An 18,033-nucleotide genomic window follows, 5' to 3' on the forward strand; every position below is an offset into this window, starting at 1 on the left:
TTTAAAATGGGCCTTTTAACACGATCATACAGAAATATATGTGCATTACAGACTCTCAATTGTTCCATTCCACTTGTTCCCACAATGCTAGCAAAACTATTTCCTGACATCTTATTGTTTTATACTCGTTAATATATACCACTCAATGAATTTCTGCAAAAAGATGTAATATTTGATAGTTTGTTTGTTTTTCCCCTCAGAAAAATAAGCTGATACGTGGGTATTGGTTATGGTGTGAATAATAAATTGCAGTTCACATATTTTAAACAACTGTTGCACTCTACTTTACAATACCACTGGCTTAAACCTTGTATATCCTGTAAGTTTGCTTTCTTAGACCCTTCACGTCTGAAAAGCAAATTGCTGCTCACTTTGAGAATAATGCTAGATCCTATGGGATCTGACCAATAAAGCTTGTCATTCCTAAGGAAAAATGAACTTGAGCTTTTAGCAGGTAACCTAACTTCATGTTCCCTGTGATAGGTTAGTAGCACTCTACAGAATGACAAAGTTTAAAAGAAATGCCTGTGATTCTGGCTCAGCTCTTTACTTATAAATTACAGCTTGCCCTGTATTAACATTTTAAATTCGTCATTACTAAGCACGTGCATAGCTCCAGATCGTACTGGATAAATGTCTTTTTCCTTAACAAGTGCGGCATAGCACTTGAACTGGACATTGGTTGATTCATCCTTTCTAGACTGAGTGTGTCTCTCAATTTGCAGAGTATTCCATTATAAGCTACAGAGGCCTCTGTGCATCTTCACTGAACCTGACCCATGTCTCCAAAAATCTGAGGATCAAGTTAACAACCTTCAAATCCCACCCAAAAGAAATAGGAAAGTCCTTTGGAGTGATCCATCACATAACAGTGTGTTATGCAACAAAAGGAAGAGAACTCAGTTATAAAACTTGCGGTTTCTAACTTAAAATATTGAATATTCAGGCTACACGTGTCTTTTAATGTGCAGTGTTTGATACGCTATGACTTGCAGACAAGATCAGCTGTTAGTTTCCCGAGCAGGAGGTTCCCTCTGACTCAAGTGAAAAATAGCTGGGATACCTGCAGTCATTACTGAGCAAACATCACTGAAATGGAAATTTGGCTTGAGGCAGCAAGGATGATTTCACCATGTAATAAACATGCAACTCCTATTTATGTTAAAACAGACACTGTATATGGAGTCAATTGCACTTGTTTATTGCAAAACTAGTTTTGCCCATATTGCACGTACGATCTCCCTCTCGGGGGACTAAGTATCTACTTTAACAGGGTTGATCATTTCTGCGTTGTTTTGAATGGCGTTGAGTACACTATGACCAACGGTGTTGAACACATCCCTTACCATAAAGCTGACAAAGAGACTTCTAGGTCAGTAGCTTTGCAGAGCTCCCCTTGTAATACAGCTAGAGTAGAACTGTCTGTATGCATAGTTGGGGAAGTTGCTTGAGGTGGTTTCATACTACAGTTGCTATAAATACAACTCGAACACATCAGAACAGAACTTGATTTGTCTTCCCTGAATGTGATTGGCAGTCTGCTCTAACTTTGTTTTTCCTTAGAGAAAAATACCCTTTCTAAATTAGTTTGTTGGTGAACAGTCGCAATAAATCAAAGCCGTAAATGTCAAGGGTTACTTTTTAGAGCGAGGTGAGAAAAAACTTTAAGCAGTACAAGCACCAGCAGTCAAGCACCCAGCACACAATTAAAAAATAGCAGGCTGATGGTCATTTGCGGTTGGGAGTAAAAGCCAGATGTCCACCATTAACAAATAGGGAAAAAATACTTTCAAGTCTTCATGACAAGTACAACAGAAGTGCAAAAATATTATGGGGAAAGTCAATTTTTAAAAACAGAACCAAAGTAGGAATAAAAAAAATGTAATGAAAATGGTCTCTGACACTGAACTATTTGGTAATATGCAGGTTCAAATGGTTGGAAGTTCTTTACAGTCCTAGAGATCTGGATCATAATATTGAGCACCGCTTGTGTTTCTTTTGGCGCTTGGCTTTTTTTATGGCATTCAGTGCAATAGTTGTTGCTTCTTTAAAAACATCCTCTACATTTTCACGAAATTTAGCTGAACACTCCAGATAAACTTCTGCATTCATTTGGCGACAGGTTGCTTCCCCCTAGAAGGAAAAATATACAAGTTAACTTGGACTTACAGTAGAGAGAAGTGAATAATTAAAAACAGGCTTTTATATGATGGGGGCAGATCCTTATGTTTGTAGGGTAAGGAACAAGTGGCATTAGTAAAATGCTGAAGGACTGTATAGAGAAACTACTGCTTTTTACAAGTTTAATGAAGATGCCAGCTTAGCTGTATGATGCAGCAGAAAGTTCTTAGCGCTGGCTCTGCCTACTTGTGAGCTGAAGGATGCAGTTTCTCAAAGTGTAAGAATGCTTGTTCTCATAAGCAGATATAAAAATTATCACCCAATTTCTCAGATCAGCACTGGAAGGTGGGGATTGTGATCTTTCTCCATCTAGTACAGTAAAGTTGGCCTGATCACAACTTTCCATGAGGTTTTTCTGCTTTCACACATCAGTGGGCTTCAGCAGTGGACAACTGCTGTTTGATTTAAAAATTCTCAGCTTTTCTGTGCCTGGAATCAGAAGTCTCATGTACTGCATGAGTGAACTCCTACAGGAGCTTGTGAGGCATCTGCTCCAGCGCAGACTTGCTCCACGATATTTAGAGGTCAAAGCAATAGTTCTAGATCTTGAGTTTCATAGATTCATAGATGTTAGGGTCGGAAGGGACCTCAATAGATCATCAAGTCCGACCCCCTGCATAAGCAGGAAAGAGTGCTGGGTCTAGATGACCCCAGCTAGATACTCGTCTAACCTCCTCTTGAAGACCCCCAGGGTAGGGGAGAGCACCACCTCCCTTGGGAGCCCGTTCCAGACCTTGGCCACTCGAACTGTGAAGAAGTTCTTCCTAATGTCCAGTCTAAATCTGCTCTCTGCTAGCTTGTGGCCATTGTTTCTTGTAACCCCCGGGGGCGCCTTGGTGAATAAAACCTCACCAATTCCCTTCTGTGCCCCCGTGATGAACTTATAGGCAGCCACAAGGTTGCCTCTCAACCTTCTCTTGCGGAGGCTGAAAAGGTCCAGTTTCTCTAGTCTCTCCTCGTAGGGCTTGGTCTGCAGGCCCTTGACCATACGAGTTGCCCTTCGCTGTACCCTCTCCAGGTTATCCGCATCCTTCTTGAAGTGTGGCGCCCAGAATTGCACGCAGTACTCCAACTGCGGTCTGACCAGCGCCCGATAGAGGGGAAGTATCACCTCCTTGGACCTATTTGTCATGCATCTGCTGATGCACGATAAAGTGCCATTGGCTTTTCTGATGGCTTCGTCACACTGCCGGCTCATGTTCATCTTGGAGTCCACTAGGACTCCAAGATCCCTTTCCACCTCTGTGCCACCCAGCAGGTCATTCCCTAGGCTGTAGGTGTGCTGGACATTTTTCCTCCCTAGGTGCAGCACTTTGCATTTCTCCTTGTTGAACTGCATCCTGTTGTTTTCTGCCCGCTTGTCCAGCCTATCCAGGTCTGCCTGCAGCTGTTCCCTGCCCTCCGGCGTGTCCACTTCTCCCCATAGCTTTGTGTCATCTGCAAACTTGGACAGAGTACATTTCACTCCCATGTCCAAGTCGCTGATGATCCCACGTCCAAGTCGCTGATGAATGAGTTGAATGAGGCTGTCCTGTTGGAGCACCTGACTGCTACTGTAAGAAATTTTAGTTTGCTTGCTTGTAAAGGGTCTGAAGAGTTCGATCTAGGTCTTTATAAATCATAGATGGCAGATTCTCTGGCTGCAAACAGATGTCACCTTAGTGCCACCATGAACATTTTTATGGTGGCACAAAAGCCAAAAGATGTTACAGCCCTGTTGCACCACAAATGCCCACATTTGTGACTTCAACTATACCTAGTACTAGTTTGTGCTAGCAGGGGATTTCCCCAAGCACATGCAGCATAGGCCATGCCCCAGCTCAGGGTGCGTCTCTGCAAATGACAGAGCCCCTGGGCCTGGCCCTGTGGGACAGCTTCCTGAGTGATGTCTGTGGATGCCACAGAAGCAGATCAACTGTGCTGGGGGACATCCTGACGCAACTGATCCTGCTCCAAAGAAGACGTCTGTTGATACTCCGAGACACAGAAACATGATTTCATAAGTTTCTACAGTTTACTAGAAGTAATGGTTTCAAGACTCATAGTACACTGTGAGCTGAAATAAGTCACTCCTGTTTGATGCTGAAGATGAAAGCCAGTAAGCACACGTGAGACTATTTGCAGGAATTCACAAACTAATAAAACAAAAATATCTTCTTGGAGTTGAGGAGGAACAACTGAAAAGCACAACAGGTTAACAATGATGCAGCAGTAGTCTCTTTTTACAGTGTTCATTTAGCAGTAGACAGTTCCCCTTAATAATGTTGCATAACCGTGCTGCACTATGAACTGAACTTGCCCAAACCTGAACACACAATAGTCTGAAATGTTGCTAAAATGTCTCCTTAACCTCTGACAAGAAGGGAAAAGGTATCCTGAGGCAAAACAAGAGCAGGCAGACAAGAAGTCTTTTTTGTGACATGCAGGACGGGCAGTTCACCCGCCTGGCTAATTTTCCCTATCTGTAAAATGAGGAAGTCAGTATTCACCTAAGGTAAGGTCAGTATTCACTCCTAGTAATGTGCTTTTGGGTCCATGGATGGCAGATATTTGATAATGCAAAGTGTGATGTTTTTAAGCACTAATAAGCAGTAGCTTGTTGAAGTGACATAGCTCTTGAGCCACAATTTGGGAGTGAATATTTTTTACCTCCAAAATGTGTTCTGCCATTTTTCTTGAAATGCTTTATTTCAAAAAGGGACTGCAAAACAATTCTTGCAGACTTACTACTCAGTGTTTACTATCCCATAGGTTGTATCCTAATGTATTTAAACTTTATCACAACCAAGGTCAAAATGTCACTAATGGAGGCAATACACTATTAAAAAACAAAGAAGTGGAAGAAGTTCATGCAGACTCAGTGGCTTGTCTAAGCCATCTATGAGTTCATGGCAGCAAAACAGGCATGTGAAAAAAAAGCAAGGCAGGACCAATAGTTTGAAATAGTCTATTCTCTGTGGCCTGCTATTTAGATGCATTTCAATAGGAATTAAAAGGCCCAGAAAGAGTCAAGCCAACCTCTCTTCTTCCTAAGGAGGAAACCTTTTTTCCAGATTTGAGCATTCTTGAATTACCCTTCTAAAAATATCTAAATGCATCTAGAACCTTCTCCAAACACATCTAGTGTCTTTTGTTTAGTTGCCACGTTTAATTCCCCCCACTTCCAGAAAAGGACATAAAACCTCACATACAACCTCATACAATTTATGCTAAACTGGATAAGCTGGTGATTTGGATACTTTACCTGCTTTTGGAATAGCCTGGGTGTCCCTTTGCTACCTGTAGTTGCTATTCCTGATCACTGAGACCATTCCCTATTACAGTAAAGTAGGGAGACCTTTTAAATTCCGTCGTCTTTACCTGGGTATACGTGATGGGTTCCTGCTGAGAAGACCTGAGTTTCCGTAAATGTTCCTTGTCTTTTCGAAGGTCTGTTTTGCAGCCGATGAGTACTAAGGGGACGCCCCGGCAGAAGTGACTGACTTCAGGATACCACTGGTGGCAGAAAAAGAAACATTAAAAAAAAAATTAGAATGATAATGCCAAGGAACAAAGTCCGTGTTTTATGTACATCTAAGGTCCAGAAAGGTAAGGAAGTCCTTCATCCCATGCTGTGAATGGAGTGGGATAGTAATGTGTTGTTTAAGCAAGTGTTTATAGATGTACCACCACCTCCCTGGTAAAAATGTGGAAAGCCTCTTTCCATTAAAGAATCGGTGATTAATAGTTCAGTGACTACGGAGCGTTAACTCTGCAGTGGTGTTTCTATATCCCTTCTCACATATCTTTTAGAGTATGTGTTCAGGTCAAGATGGAGTAGTCTGAAAAAGCTAACTGCTTTTTCAAAGCACAAACTTGTATTCCCACCCAAGATGTGGGCAAGAAAATATTCCTAATGACTTCAAGCAAGCCGGATTTGACCCCTACATAAGCAGACTGGTATATAAAACGTTATTGAAGTTAATAATACTGAAGTCCTCTCTCTCTCCTATAAGTCAAGTAGCTGCCAGTGCTACAGAAAGCTGCATCTAATTGATATGATGAAGCCCCAAGCAGGACTGGATGCTGTGCAAACCTGGAAGTAAAATGCAGTCTGTGGCACAGCTTGCTTACACTACTGTAAGCTCAGAATGCTCTGAAGTCACCTGTGGAATCAGCACCAGGACTTTCATTTACCTTTGTTGATTTGGTTTTAGTTACTGCAAAGCTTAGGAGCTTCTGTATCACAAAGACCGAGTAGAAATGCTAAACTCAACAGATACAAATAGGTGCTTAAACTTAGAATAAAACCAGCCTCTGTTGCACACAAATTTGACATTATCCTACTGGGCCATCTTGAAGCAGATGGAGCAGAAAACTGCTTAAATACATTAAAGAGACACTGACAATTTTACATTTCTAGAATTGGGGGGGTGCAATTTACTCTTCAGTGTTTAATGGCTTCCTTAAAAATTAGAAGTCTTCTTCATGCTGAGTGTTGTCCTCTTATTTCTAGACTGGCAGCAGGAATGACATTTGTGTTCCATGAAGAGAGGGGAAAACAAGAATGCAGAGCTCTTTAAAGAAAGAAAAATCTATTTTGTTCTTTGCAGATCTTATAAAGTCAAGAGTGGGAACAGTGAATTGTAACTAACTATAATTTATAATCCAGATTTACAATTTACAATCAAATTCTCCCTAATTTATGATCATTCTAAGCAACTATAGGTCATATTTTAGACCTAAAGTCTAACAGTGTGGCTTTACAGATCATTAGGCTCCTCTCTAACAACTGCAGGCCTGTCATAGATAGAACCATGTTAACTGCAAAGTAGCTGCAAAATCTGCCTGAGACCTGGGGTAAATAAAGACTAGGGCACACTGAGCTCTGTGCTGATGACAAAGCTATGTTGTTAACCGTTACTTGAGCTGGCTGATTTAAAGCTCATGCAGATATGTTTTCTGTCCAGCCTTACTTCTCTATGGTACCAATTACAATACTCCATGACAGCAGCAGGCCCAGAAATAGGAGGACAACACTCAGCATGAAGAGGACTTCCAATTTTGAAGGAAGCCATTAAACACCAAAGAGTAAATTGGACATCTCCCCACTGCTCACAATTCTAGAAATGTAAATTCTCTCTCAGCACCCAGAAACTGGCAGTACCTCCTTGAACTTTCTGTCTTTCTGATGGTGGATCCTACCCAACAAGGTGCTGGGCATCCTAATGCCCCATCCCACCTTGCAGGAAGGGCTCACAAATAGGCTCATTTGCTTTGAAAGCCAGGAGTAGGGACTGCTTGGAGAGAGAAGGTAAAATTTAATGTTACGATTCTGTTCTCTCTCATTTTTAGATCGTTTATTGCTCTCTTCATTTCAAATACAAAATCAGCCCTCAGTTCTGAACCTTGGAGCAGCTGAGGTCCAGATCCAAGCACTTTGGTTTAGGCCAGGAGTGGGCAAAATGTGGCCCGGGGGCTGGATACAGCCGGCCAGGCCATTCTATCTGGCCCGCGGGGCCCCTAAAAAAATTTAGAAAATTAATATTTATCTACCCTGGGCTGCCTGTCATGCGGCCCTCGATGGCTTGCCAAAACTCACTAAGTGGCCCTCTGCCCAAAATAATCGCCCGCCCCTGGTTTAGGCCCATTGCTCCATGTGTGGTGATAAATCAATTTATCCATTATTATACTGGGGATTTGGCTTGCCAAAAGCATCACATTTATAGATAGGTCATCTTGGCACCCAGCTAATATATTACGTTTCATATGAAAGGGTCAAACAATTATGAAGGAAGGTCTCTTACCTTAATTAAAACATTATCATAGCTGGTAGGGCTCATAACATCATAACAAATTAAGACTACATTTGCATTCTGGTAAGAAAGTGGCCGTAGCCGATCATAATCCTCCTGCCCTGAAACACAGAAAAAAAGTAATGATGACTTGGACAAAAGAAACCCATTTTTTAACAGGTATTATAATAAGACTAATCTCAAGGCCAAGAAGAACATGTCTTTATTTCTTAAAATGTAATCATGTGGACTGAAAATTTACATAACTCAATTATGAGTATCTTGTTTTTTTCACATGTCTGTGAAACACTGTTCAAAGAGCGAGAGTCAGGAGTGCCAGTATTTACTGAGCAGAGGATGTGCCTGGTGCTGTTCATAGACATTGGGGTTGGAAGGGACCTCGCAAGATCATGGGGTCCAGCCTCCTGCCCAAGGACAGGAAGTCAGCTGGGGTCAAGACAGAGAGACGATTCAAGTCCTATTAAATCCTGTAACTTGATTCCAATCATGGTGTTGTAAAGGGGGCTTCAGGTACAGGAAATCCAATATCTCTCGAGAAAACATGAATTTTCTATCTCCTATATTTAATCCCTTGGTGCCAGTTAATGAGGTATTATGTATGGGTGATCCCAACTGAAAACCCTATTACTCATCTTGCCATAGCCATTTGCATAAGGGAGTACTGAGGTAGGACCCAGGTCTATGCCATGCTGAGAGCTCTTACTCTCAATACTTTGCTGGATGGCTGCAAAACAAGGCAGGGTTGAATTCTTAAACTTTTAATCCAGAAATAAACAATTAAGGATTGCCTTGCTCTCTGCTGCATTTATAGAATGTAAAATGATTTTGTCCCATTCTCCAAAAGCCACCTACTTGTTTGCAATAGATGTGCTGCAGTTTCTGGGAAATGTCATTTAAACATGTCAAGAGGAAAAAAAGGAAGTGAGTTGTAAGCACTATCAGTAAGTGTTGATTTGCATACACACTGCTTTTACTCTTACATGTTTTGCTCTGAGCCTCTACAGAGGTCGCTTTACGAAATCAAGCTATCTTCTACGGTGACTCAATCACTGATGGTAACCACTCCAGCTTCTCAATTTGTTTGCTGTTACTTTGCAGTAACACTGGTGATTTGTGAAGCAGATAGATGAATGTTCTTTAACACGCCTTGACAGTCTCGCTGGAGTTAGGGTATGAAGAACACGCTCTGTCAGGTAGCCATGATGGAGATGCCCTTTTTTGCAAGTGAAACTAATGTGACTGTGAAAGTCAGCAGCGGAACATATGCACCAGTGCTTTGTGGCTTCATCTGCCTAGTCTAAGCTGACCTAGGTAGGCAGAGAAGAACCGCATAATTATTTTTAATTGTAAACTGAGAAAATAACTCTGAGGACAAGAGGAAATGTACATTTGCACAGCAGCAAACTGTTCCTCTGCAGTTCTCACATGTCTAGAATACCAAATGCAGAGCACAGAAAAAGTAAATACTCAAAGTCCTCTGAGTGCCAATTAAATATCTTTTGGCTCCAGATGACTAGTTTATTTTTACAGAAGTGTGTGTGCTGCAGTGAACCTGCTGGCTGGTTACCATATTCACCTGCCAGAATCAGTACGGTCACAAGCATTCTGGGAACGGGGATCCAGAGCAGTAGCTAACTGCTGCAGGACACCATGTCCCAAATCCTCACTAGTATTCAGGCTCTTAACTCCTGCTTATTTCAGTGCGAGTTAGACACCTAAATACCTTTGATCTGAGCCCACATGATCCAGACTGATCAAGTAAAAATGATATCCCGAGGCAGAGAGGATTAGGTTTAGGGAAAATACAGATCAGGGTGAACAACAGGCTGGAGACAGAGGGAAGATCCGGGTAACAGGCAATCTGACAGATGGACAAGGAGATTGAGTGAGAAGCAGGGAACTGGGCAGGGATCCAGCAGCTCACAGGGGGACTAGACTGCAAAGGAGGATGTATGAAGCCATGACTGGCTGAAAATGAAGAGAGGGAAAATGCACGCGCAAACCCTGAACAAGACCACAGACAATGAGACCAAACTGAAGCTCACAGGACCTATGGCTCAACACTTAACTGCACTCCAAGAGAAATTAGACGGGAAAGCTGTCCTTGGACAGAGAGGAGCCCCAGGAGTATAGTGTCCTCTGTGCCTCTCTCTCTCTCACTGTCCTTGTGATCTGAGTGAGGAGCCACCATATTGTTATTTTATTACTATGGGGTCTTGTACCTAAAGTACTTTTCTTATCTTGCTTCTTAAGGCTGCAGATGATTAACGGGAACTCGTTCAGGGCTGAAATCAGTGCACACTCATGCCTGGAGCCTCCAACCTTGTACACAAAGCACATTATTAGCTATTTAAGAGAGACCTGCTCCCCACAGCATGTGTTTGGTTACAATAATCCTGGTGTCTTTTTGCTTCATGAAGGTGTTATGATGACCTGGGGTAAGGTGTCAGCCAGAAGAGCTATGCAGGCAAGAGATCTAGATCAGCAACAAACTGACATCACAAATTAAACAATCTCATGTTCCTCACATTTCAAATCTACCCTCAGCAAATTAATGTCAGAAGTGGCTTGTGTACCACTGTCCTTTAACTTAGACCAATGAACAACAGTTAGATGATTGTGACTTTTGGTTTGTTTGAAGTGCCTGTGTTTGGTAAGAGGGTATTATTTGCATGTTATTTAAGGAACCATGGTCCGGGCTCTTAAATTACTCTTGGTTTGATTGGCTACAACGCAAGCTATACATGTCTTTCTTTTCTTTTCCCATAAGCACAATTGTAAGAATTTGTCAAAATGGCAGAAGCACCATATTCTTGCCCTCCTCCCTTGCACAAAACCTCATCAAAGACGACCTCATGATGGAGGGCAAATCCCGATGATAAAATAGAGGCCTAGCTGTAAAGGGGTGTGAGAGAACACATTCTTGCTTAGTAATGCTGCACAGGTGGTGGTCAAAATTTCTTCAGCATGGATTTAAAAAGAGGTCTGCAAGACCAGCTAAAACAAAGTTATAGGATTGAACAGAAATGGCCATTGAGCTCACATGCAAAATCCTTGATTACATGTGATCAGTCTTGTGTATCCATTTCAGTTCTCCTTTCACTGTTAAATGAGAGAGACAAAAGAACGTCAACTGATGAGACTGAAACTCCTCTTTGGCTGCTCTGAATTAACGGTAGAAAATATGACTACGTTGTTGTTTTTTAAGACATCACTATAATGTGTTTTACACTCTTTCTTCCAAAATTTTCAAAATTTATTTTACAATAAATGTTACAATAAATATTGTAAAATAATTGATAGTTAACATTACTTTCCTGCATCTTTGTGCCTATAATAAGCTCACTGTTTCATTTGTTATGCATCTTTCCATGAGGTCCCCTTTTTCTTGACAAAGACTTCATGCTTGCCCTGAATGTCAACTAACTCAATATCCCACAAGCTGGCCTTAATAAAAGCTAGAGCCTCAAGCTGATGGCAAAAGGGAAACGGAGGAGGAAATTATGCCATGAGTTGTTTCTCTCACTAGTGAAACTGCCAAAAAGGGAAAGTGACCCAGCCTATGAACTGCTCAGTCCACATATTGGTCCAGACAGACCCGTGATGCAATAGCTGCTCTGCTCCTCTGCAAGGGGACAGAATGAAAACTCTCCCTTACGTGCAGCAGTATACTTGCCATCAGGCCTCTCTAGGAGCCTATGTACCATGTCTCACACACATTCATCCAGTCTGCTCTCAAAGGAGGGCGTTAAACTCCCAGAACAGACAATATATAATAACCTGCCCAACAGGAATACTTCTTTCCAACACCACCTAATTAATGCCTAGCTTCTGTCCTGAAGCATGGAAGTTTCTCTCTCATATATTCACTGAAGAACACAGAACACCAGCAGTCTCCCTGTGCCTGATGAAGGATGTTTGTGCCCGAAAGGTTGCAAAGAACTTTTTTCCAGCTATGTAGTTGGTCTAATAAAAGATATCACATCTACCCAAAGAACCTTGCCTGTCTCATGCATTTTAATCCTGGTTGGTGTTCCTGCAGCTTATGCCATTCTTATGAATATCTGAATCCTGGTAAGCTTGTTCCTTCATAAATATCTTGGGGCAGTGAGTTCCAGAGTTCTTCATGCATTGTGTAATAAAGTGTTCTACTTTATCAGTTTGAAATGTATTGCCTGTATTTCATAATATGCTGAAAGACGAAGCAGGCAGGGGAGAGAAAAAGAAACTTCTTTTCAGATTTTCTGGATACTTTAATTAGAAAAGCCACACATGGTTACAAATAGGATACAGTCTGAGTGGAAAACTTCCTCTGGGACTCCTGGTGACAGGAAAGGCAAAAAAAAATATTTATGTAAAACGAACTATCAATGACTCTACAGGCAGAAGTGCTGTTCTCTTTGTCTCACAATTAGTGTTGCCCATTGCTGCCAACCTGGAAAAGAGATTCTCTCCCTTCACGTAGTTAGGACGCTGCATGTCACTCCAAAGGTCAAGCCAATGTGCTGTTTCAAATGAGGTACATTTCCTATTAAAGTGGAAATGTAATCATATAATGAAGAACCTACAGAGTTAAAGGAAAAAGCCTAAATTCTCATTTTGTGTTAGTCAAGGTTTTAGAGTTGCTGCAAATTTGTTGAGTCTATATTTCCAGCACTCCATTTGGGAAACTCACTTTCTGACGGAGATGAATCAAGCATGAAATGTGGCTCACCATTTTACAGATTTTCATTTTTTCTCAGGACTCTTCTTCCTGGGCCCATGTTCTGGCCCTTTCAAAATATTAAGAAATCAGTCCCTCCTACGCCTTCATTTACATTTTTTTCTCAAGGCTTGATGGCAATCATCATTGTGGCCACACAGAACTGGAAGGGCCTTCATGTGGAGACTGATAGTGTCACTCCTTAATCAGCCAGACTGGGCACCCAGAGCGATAAGATGCTGAACATGCCCTTTTACCAAGCTGTGTACTCAGAGATAGCCTTGGAGTGAGAAACCTGCATCAGAAATTACATCCAAATGTCCTGAACTACAGCAGAAAGCATCGGCACTATTGGATGTTCCTTTACTTGACTGTCAGGTACGGGACAAAAAGGAGATTTAATTGAATAAGCAGTTGCAACGCATTTCTGCAGGAGAAACAATAGCTATTACAAACGCTGTGCGGGTTACGGTGCACTGACCACTAACTTCCTGCTAGAGCAGGAAGATACTTCTGACAAGGAAGATCACAGAGCAAGTGGCACGCAATAATACAGCATCTTGTAAGCAACCTAAGTTCTAGCCAGTGCTAGTCCAAGTTATGATTCTTATTCCTAAAATGCTTACATAAAATTAAACCTCTTCTCAGCTTGAATTATACACATGGAAAATATATTCCATGGGGATATTTCTCCTCCGATGTTACTTCTAGCACAGGGGTAGGCAACCCCTAGCACAGGTGCCAGAGCATGACACGTGAAGGCATTTTGCTTGGCACACATGCCTTGGGTAGATGGCAGGGAAGGGGCCGGGGCTGCGCTGCCACAAAACGGATCGTCCCCTTTGCAACACCCTGCTATCCTCCCCTGGCACACCACCATCTTACAAGTTGAGGTTGGGGGTATTTTTGGCATTCTGATCAAAAACATTGCTAGGCCCTGGTCTAATATTTCTATACAACCCTGCTGTTCATGTCTTCTTCTCAATGGGCGAGAGAACAGCTTAGAGATCTCACCATCAGGTCAGAATGCAGTCTTTGAAACACCTGGCAGAGTTGAATCAGGCTTCATCTTTCAGAGGGAGTAGGATACATGCAGCTCAATTTAATGTACAAGGGTGTCTTGGAAAGCACCTATAAAACCTGAGGTCCTCCACGCTCTATGGTACTGCTGGAAAATGGGGATTTCCTTCATTATTTCCACCCTCGATTGTGGGATGTATCTGTTAGTTGCAGCCCTTCAACCCCGAGATGACTGATTTTGAACTTTGTGAAGTTCCTTCCAAATGAAAAGCACTTCAGAAATTAAGACTCTTATTAAAGTATCTTTCTGGTTGTGGACTTTGGTTGCCATCGTGTGCTAGACAAGATAGCTTCTGCATTTCTAACTCCTGCTTAAGGATGAGGAGGGAAAAAGAAAAAATGTTCAAAACTAGGTAGTTATTTATAGAGTAGCTTTTACTAAGTCTCAATGTTTTGTTTCATTAAATACAAATCAGTGTCTTCCCTAATACATTATTAGGGAATGAAACAGCTCCAACATTATTTAAGTTAGTACTTGAATGCCTCTATTTATTTTCCTTTTCACTGGACAGGATAGAAATCTCTCATCATAACCTTGCTATCATTTGTGACACAGAAGTTGGCTATTTTCATATTTACAGAAGGATCTAGGGAGTCTGGACTCATCAATCTCAAATTCTTGTAACTATTTGAATCTTTTCAGACAAGCTCTTCCATGACCTTAGTAACAGTTTATTTTAAAGCCATCATGTTTAAAATAGAGTGGGGGGTTTTCTTCAGATAAGTCCTACTAATCTTATGTTAGCTAAACACTTCCTACACTTCTATACTGAAAAGAGAAAACACCCACTGGCTGACATCCTCCGCTTCAAGTGTTAACCTCTTCCTTAGTAACAAAAATGTTAATTATACACACTTTGGGTCTTTGAACTGCCTTGGACTTGTACATACTACCTCAGTGTAAATGTGAAATGTAATAATACAGTTCCGGAGGCATTAAATGGTTACCCATTGCCTAATTACTAGTTTAAATAGAAAATGAGGCACATTTTCCTTCTCACGTGGATACAGTATATTTATGGTGTATGTGTAGTGTATTCTCATCTTCTCTGGAATTGTGTTCTTTATAAAAATCTACTTTGACATCAGAAAAATAATTTATTATCACTGATGTGCTTTACATCAGCGGTTTCTGAGATAAATAGGGAAACCCCCCCAAGGGTGAGTAAGTTTGCAGATGTAAGCCCCAGACATTAATTCAGCTCATTGCTATTCAAAGCAGATGACTGACACTGTTCAGTCCATATCTAGAAGGACTTTCCTACTGGCTTTGAGACAATTTAAAGGGAACAACTATCCAGTGGTTAGGTCAACTACCTGAGCAAGTCACTTAGGCTCTCTATGCCTTATCCCTTTGTTACAGATGGTGCTTCTGTACCTCACGGTAGTGTTGTATGAATAAATGCATTAAAGGTTGTGAAGCACTCAGATATTACAGCCATGGGGCCATATAAATAGCTAAGAAAGACAGTTTAACTTTACTAATGCAGCTTACAAAATGGCATACCTATAGATGCCCCAATCGTAATAAAATGGAGCGAGGAGAATTTTCGAAGTATCAAGTGAGATTGGATACCCATCTTGAGACAGCTTAGTAGGCCGACGACCTGCTGAGTATCTTGCCTGTAAAAATGAGACCCTTGAGGGGCCTCAGGTTGGGTACTGAAAAAGGGGGCGTCCCATAATCACTTGGCACTCTTGAAAATTTAGGCCAGTATGCAAGAAGAAACTGGGTCAGCTAGTCAGATGGCAGCATGACCGGGATAAAATTAAAACTCAAGAGCCCAAGCAAATCAACTTTTTTTTCCACAAACTGCAGCCAATATACTATGCTTTCAAATCATTTTACTTTTATGACTAAGCTGATCTCCATTAGGTTGTGGCCCGCACTTGTTCCTCTCTCTGCGCCAACAGAAACGCAGTATTTCCATAATTCTACCAGACACAGCTGCCACTCCGGTGCATCAACAGTCATCTGATGAAATGATTTAGCATCCCTTCCTTGTAGGATATGACAGAAATAAAATCAATGTAACGGAACAGTGATCATGTAATAACATCTCCTGTCTGAAAACAAATACCTCGGCATTTACTTTCCAGCAGATCAAGCGCCATTCTCCGACACTGTTCTGTTCTACTGAAAAGGTTTTTTAAACCTACTTCTTGTATGGCACTGGCAAGATCTGCAAGAAGAGAGACACAATTCTTGGCCCCGATCCTGCACATAAAGAAATCAATTGGAGTTTTGCCTGTTAGAAGAGGACTGGACTTTAAAGGATGTGTGGAAATGATAAATCCATACTGGGCGCATCTCCACGAGACACTACGGCAACGTAGAGTCGGCGGGCACAAACTGCGACGCTGATGCTACTGTGTAGTAACGAGCTACTGCGCAGTACGGTTGTGCCGCCGGGACTGCGCAGTTGGTACTAAATGGTGCACATTTAGGGGGGCACATGTCGACGCGTCCTATGTGAAGTAAACAACGACGTTCAGGAAAGGTGAATCTGATGGCCGGGCTGTTCAACCTGGGGGGACAATCTTCACAAGCAGATCTGTGAGGGTGACTCACAACATCCAGGGGTTGTCCCTAACCCGTCCCAGTCCCTACCCACTAGGCTAGAGAGTCACGATCAGTCTCTTTCCTCCTCTCTGATCCAATTAATCTCGTGAATCTTGAATTATTTTCAGCAGAGTAGAACAAGCTTTGATGGGAGAGGCAGAGCCTGCCCCAATCCCAGAGCCGCCTGCCGTTTAGGGCACTCACCTGCAAAGCGGGAGACTGAGTTTAAGCCCTCTCCTGCAGAGGAGGACTGAGTCAGAGCCTGCCACATGGTGGGCAAGGGCTCTAGCAACAAGAGGGAGGATGACGGCACCACCTCCTCTTCCTCAGATGCATTTTTTTTTCAGGAAAACCCCCAAAAAAGACCCCTTTCGAGATCTAACGTAGGCATTTAACTCCAGCGTGTAACACTCCATCTCAATAACGACAGCTTGCTGCGCAGTGCAGCAGACATGACCCGTATCGTTTTGTTTCTTGATGCTCTCGTCGTTAAACACAGAGTCACACTAGGAATTTCTTAAGAGAAACGTAGGTAATCAAGATCTTACCGGACTGGATAAAAAGTTTCCTGTAAAGATCATTTCTCTGTCAAAGGGTACCACTAACAGACGATTCGAACGCCTTACGGCGGATTTAAAAGCACAGTTGCACTAATATAAATAACAACAGCAATCCCCTTAGCGGCCCAAATTCACCTTTCAATCACACGCGTGTATATTGGGAGAACTCCACCCAATTTCCCGGTCGGCGCGGTCTGAAACGGCGAGGCTCCTACGACCGCGAGCGAGCGTCGCTGACCCCGTAAATCGAACGCAAACCCTTCCCCGAGAGGAAACCACAAAAAAAAACCTATCAAAGTTTGCAAATACATCGAGCGCTCGGGGCTTTCCAATTTGAACGCTAATGGGGTTGTTTTTTTTAAAAAACCTCTTTTATTGCTGGTGATTACACACGGTAGGAAATTAACGGGCTTTCCTGGTTGATTACGCTACGTTTTGCTTCCGGGCACCGGAGTTTTAACACCTGCAGATATTAAGTGCCGCTTCCCCGGGCGAGCGTGCGGTTGAGAGCGGATCCGCGCGTGCGAGCGCACGCTCGCGCAGACCGCGACGGTCGCCGCAGCCGCGACTGCACGATTTTGGGCGTTTGGGCCTGTCTGACGTTTCACTCGCGCGGAAGAGGCGACACCGAGACGTGCTTTGCCGTCCGCCCAGGCGCGGCGACGAGGGGTCGTTGAGTCCCACCCTGCGCGAGGCCCCCTCCAACGCTGAGAATATAACCCCCTCCCCCCCCCCCAAAAAAACCCCCACCCCCAAGGTGGCGACGGCCTCACCTGCGGTGTCGTACAAGTCGAGGGCCACCGTCTTGCTGCCCACCTGGACCGTGGTGCTGTACTTCTCGAACACGGACGGGGCGTAGCACTGTGCGCGAGGAAACGCGGGCGTCAGTCTCCGGCCTCAACCTTCCTTGCTGCAGTCCGAGCCCATTGCCCCTTGTGCTGTCGCCCGCCCCCCCGCCACACCCGCCCGCCGTGCGCGGCCCCGGGGCGCGGCTTACCTCGGGGAAGGCGCCCTCGGCGTAGACCAGCAGCAGCGAGGTCTTGCCGCAGCTGCCGTCGCCCACCACCACCAGCTTGAGGCGGGCCGCCATGAGGCGGCAGCGCGGCCGGGCGGCAAGGCGGCGGCTGAGGGGACGGCCCCGCCTCGCCGCCC

The 18,033-nt window shown here is 43.2% G+C and overlaps 1 protein-coding gene across 1 annotated transcript; it reads right to left on the bottom strand.

Moving 5' to 3' along the window:
* Positions 1-1,180: 1,180 nt before the first annotated feature.
* On the bottom strand, positions 1,181-18,033 carry RHOF (ras homolog family member F, filopodia associated). The gene is made up of 5 exons (XM_014594807.3): positions 17,879-18,033; positions 17,655-17,742; positions 7,968-8,077; positions 5,542-5,676; positions 1,181-2,133 (listed from the first exon to the last, which is right to left on the bottom strand). Exons 1-5 carry the CDS (start codon positions 17,969-17,971, stop codon positions 1,969-1,971), a joined length of 591 nt encoding a protein of 196 aa, XP_014450293.2. The 5' UTR covers positions 17,972-18,033; the 3' UTR covers positions 1,181-1,968.

The sequence above is a fragment of the Alligator mississippiensis genome, chromosome 10, assembly GCF_030867095.1.
Source record: "Alligator mississippiensis isolate rAllMis1 chromosome 10, rAllMis1, whole genome shotgun sequence".
Lineage (NCBI taxonomy): Eukaryota > Metazoa > Chordata > Crocodylia > Alligatoridae > Alligator > Alligator mississippiensis.

What these genes read in the sequence shown, in the direction of transcription:
- RHOF (XM_014594807.3), bottom strand. Translation starts at nt 17,971, where the DNA reads ATGGCGGCCCGCCTCAAGCTGGTGGTGGTGGGCGACGGCAGCTGCGGC. An exon ending in CGACTTGTACGACACCGCAG is followed by an intron (nt 8,078 to 17,654) that starts GTGAGGCCGTCG and finishes TCTGTGTTTCAG; the next exon opens with GGCAGGAGGATTATGATCGG. An exon ending in AACCCATCACGTATACCCAG is followed by an intron (nt 2,134 to 5,541) that starts GTAAAGACGACG and finishes TTTTCCTTCTAG; the next exon opens with GGGGAAGCAACCTGTCGCCA.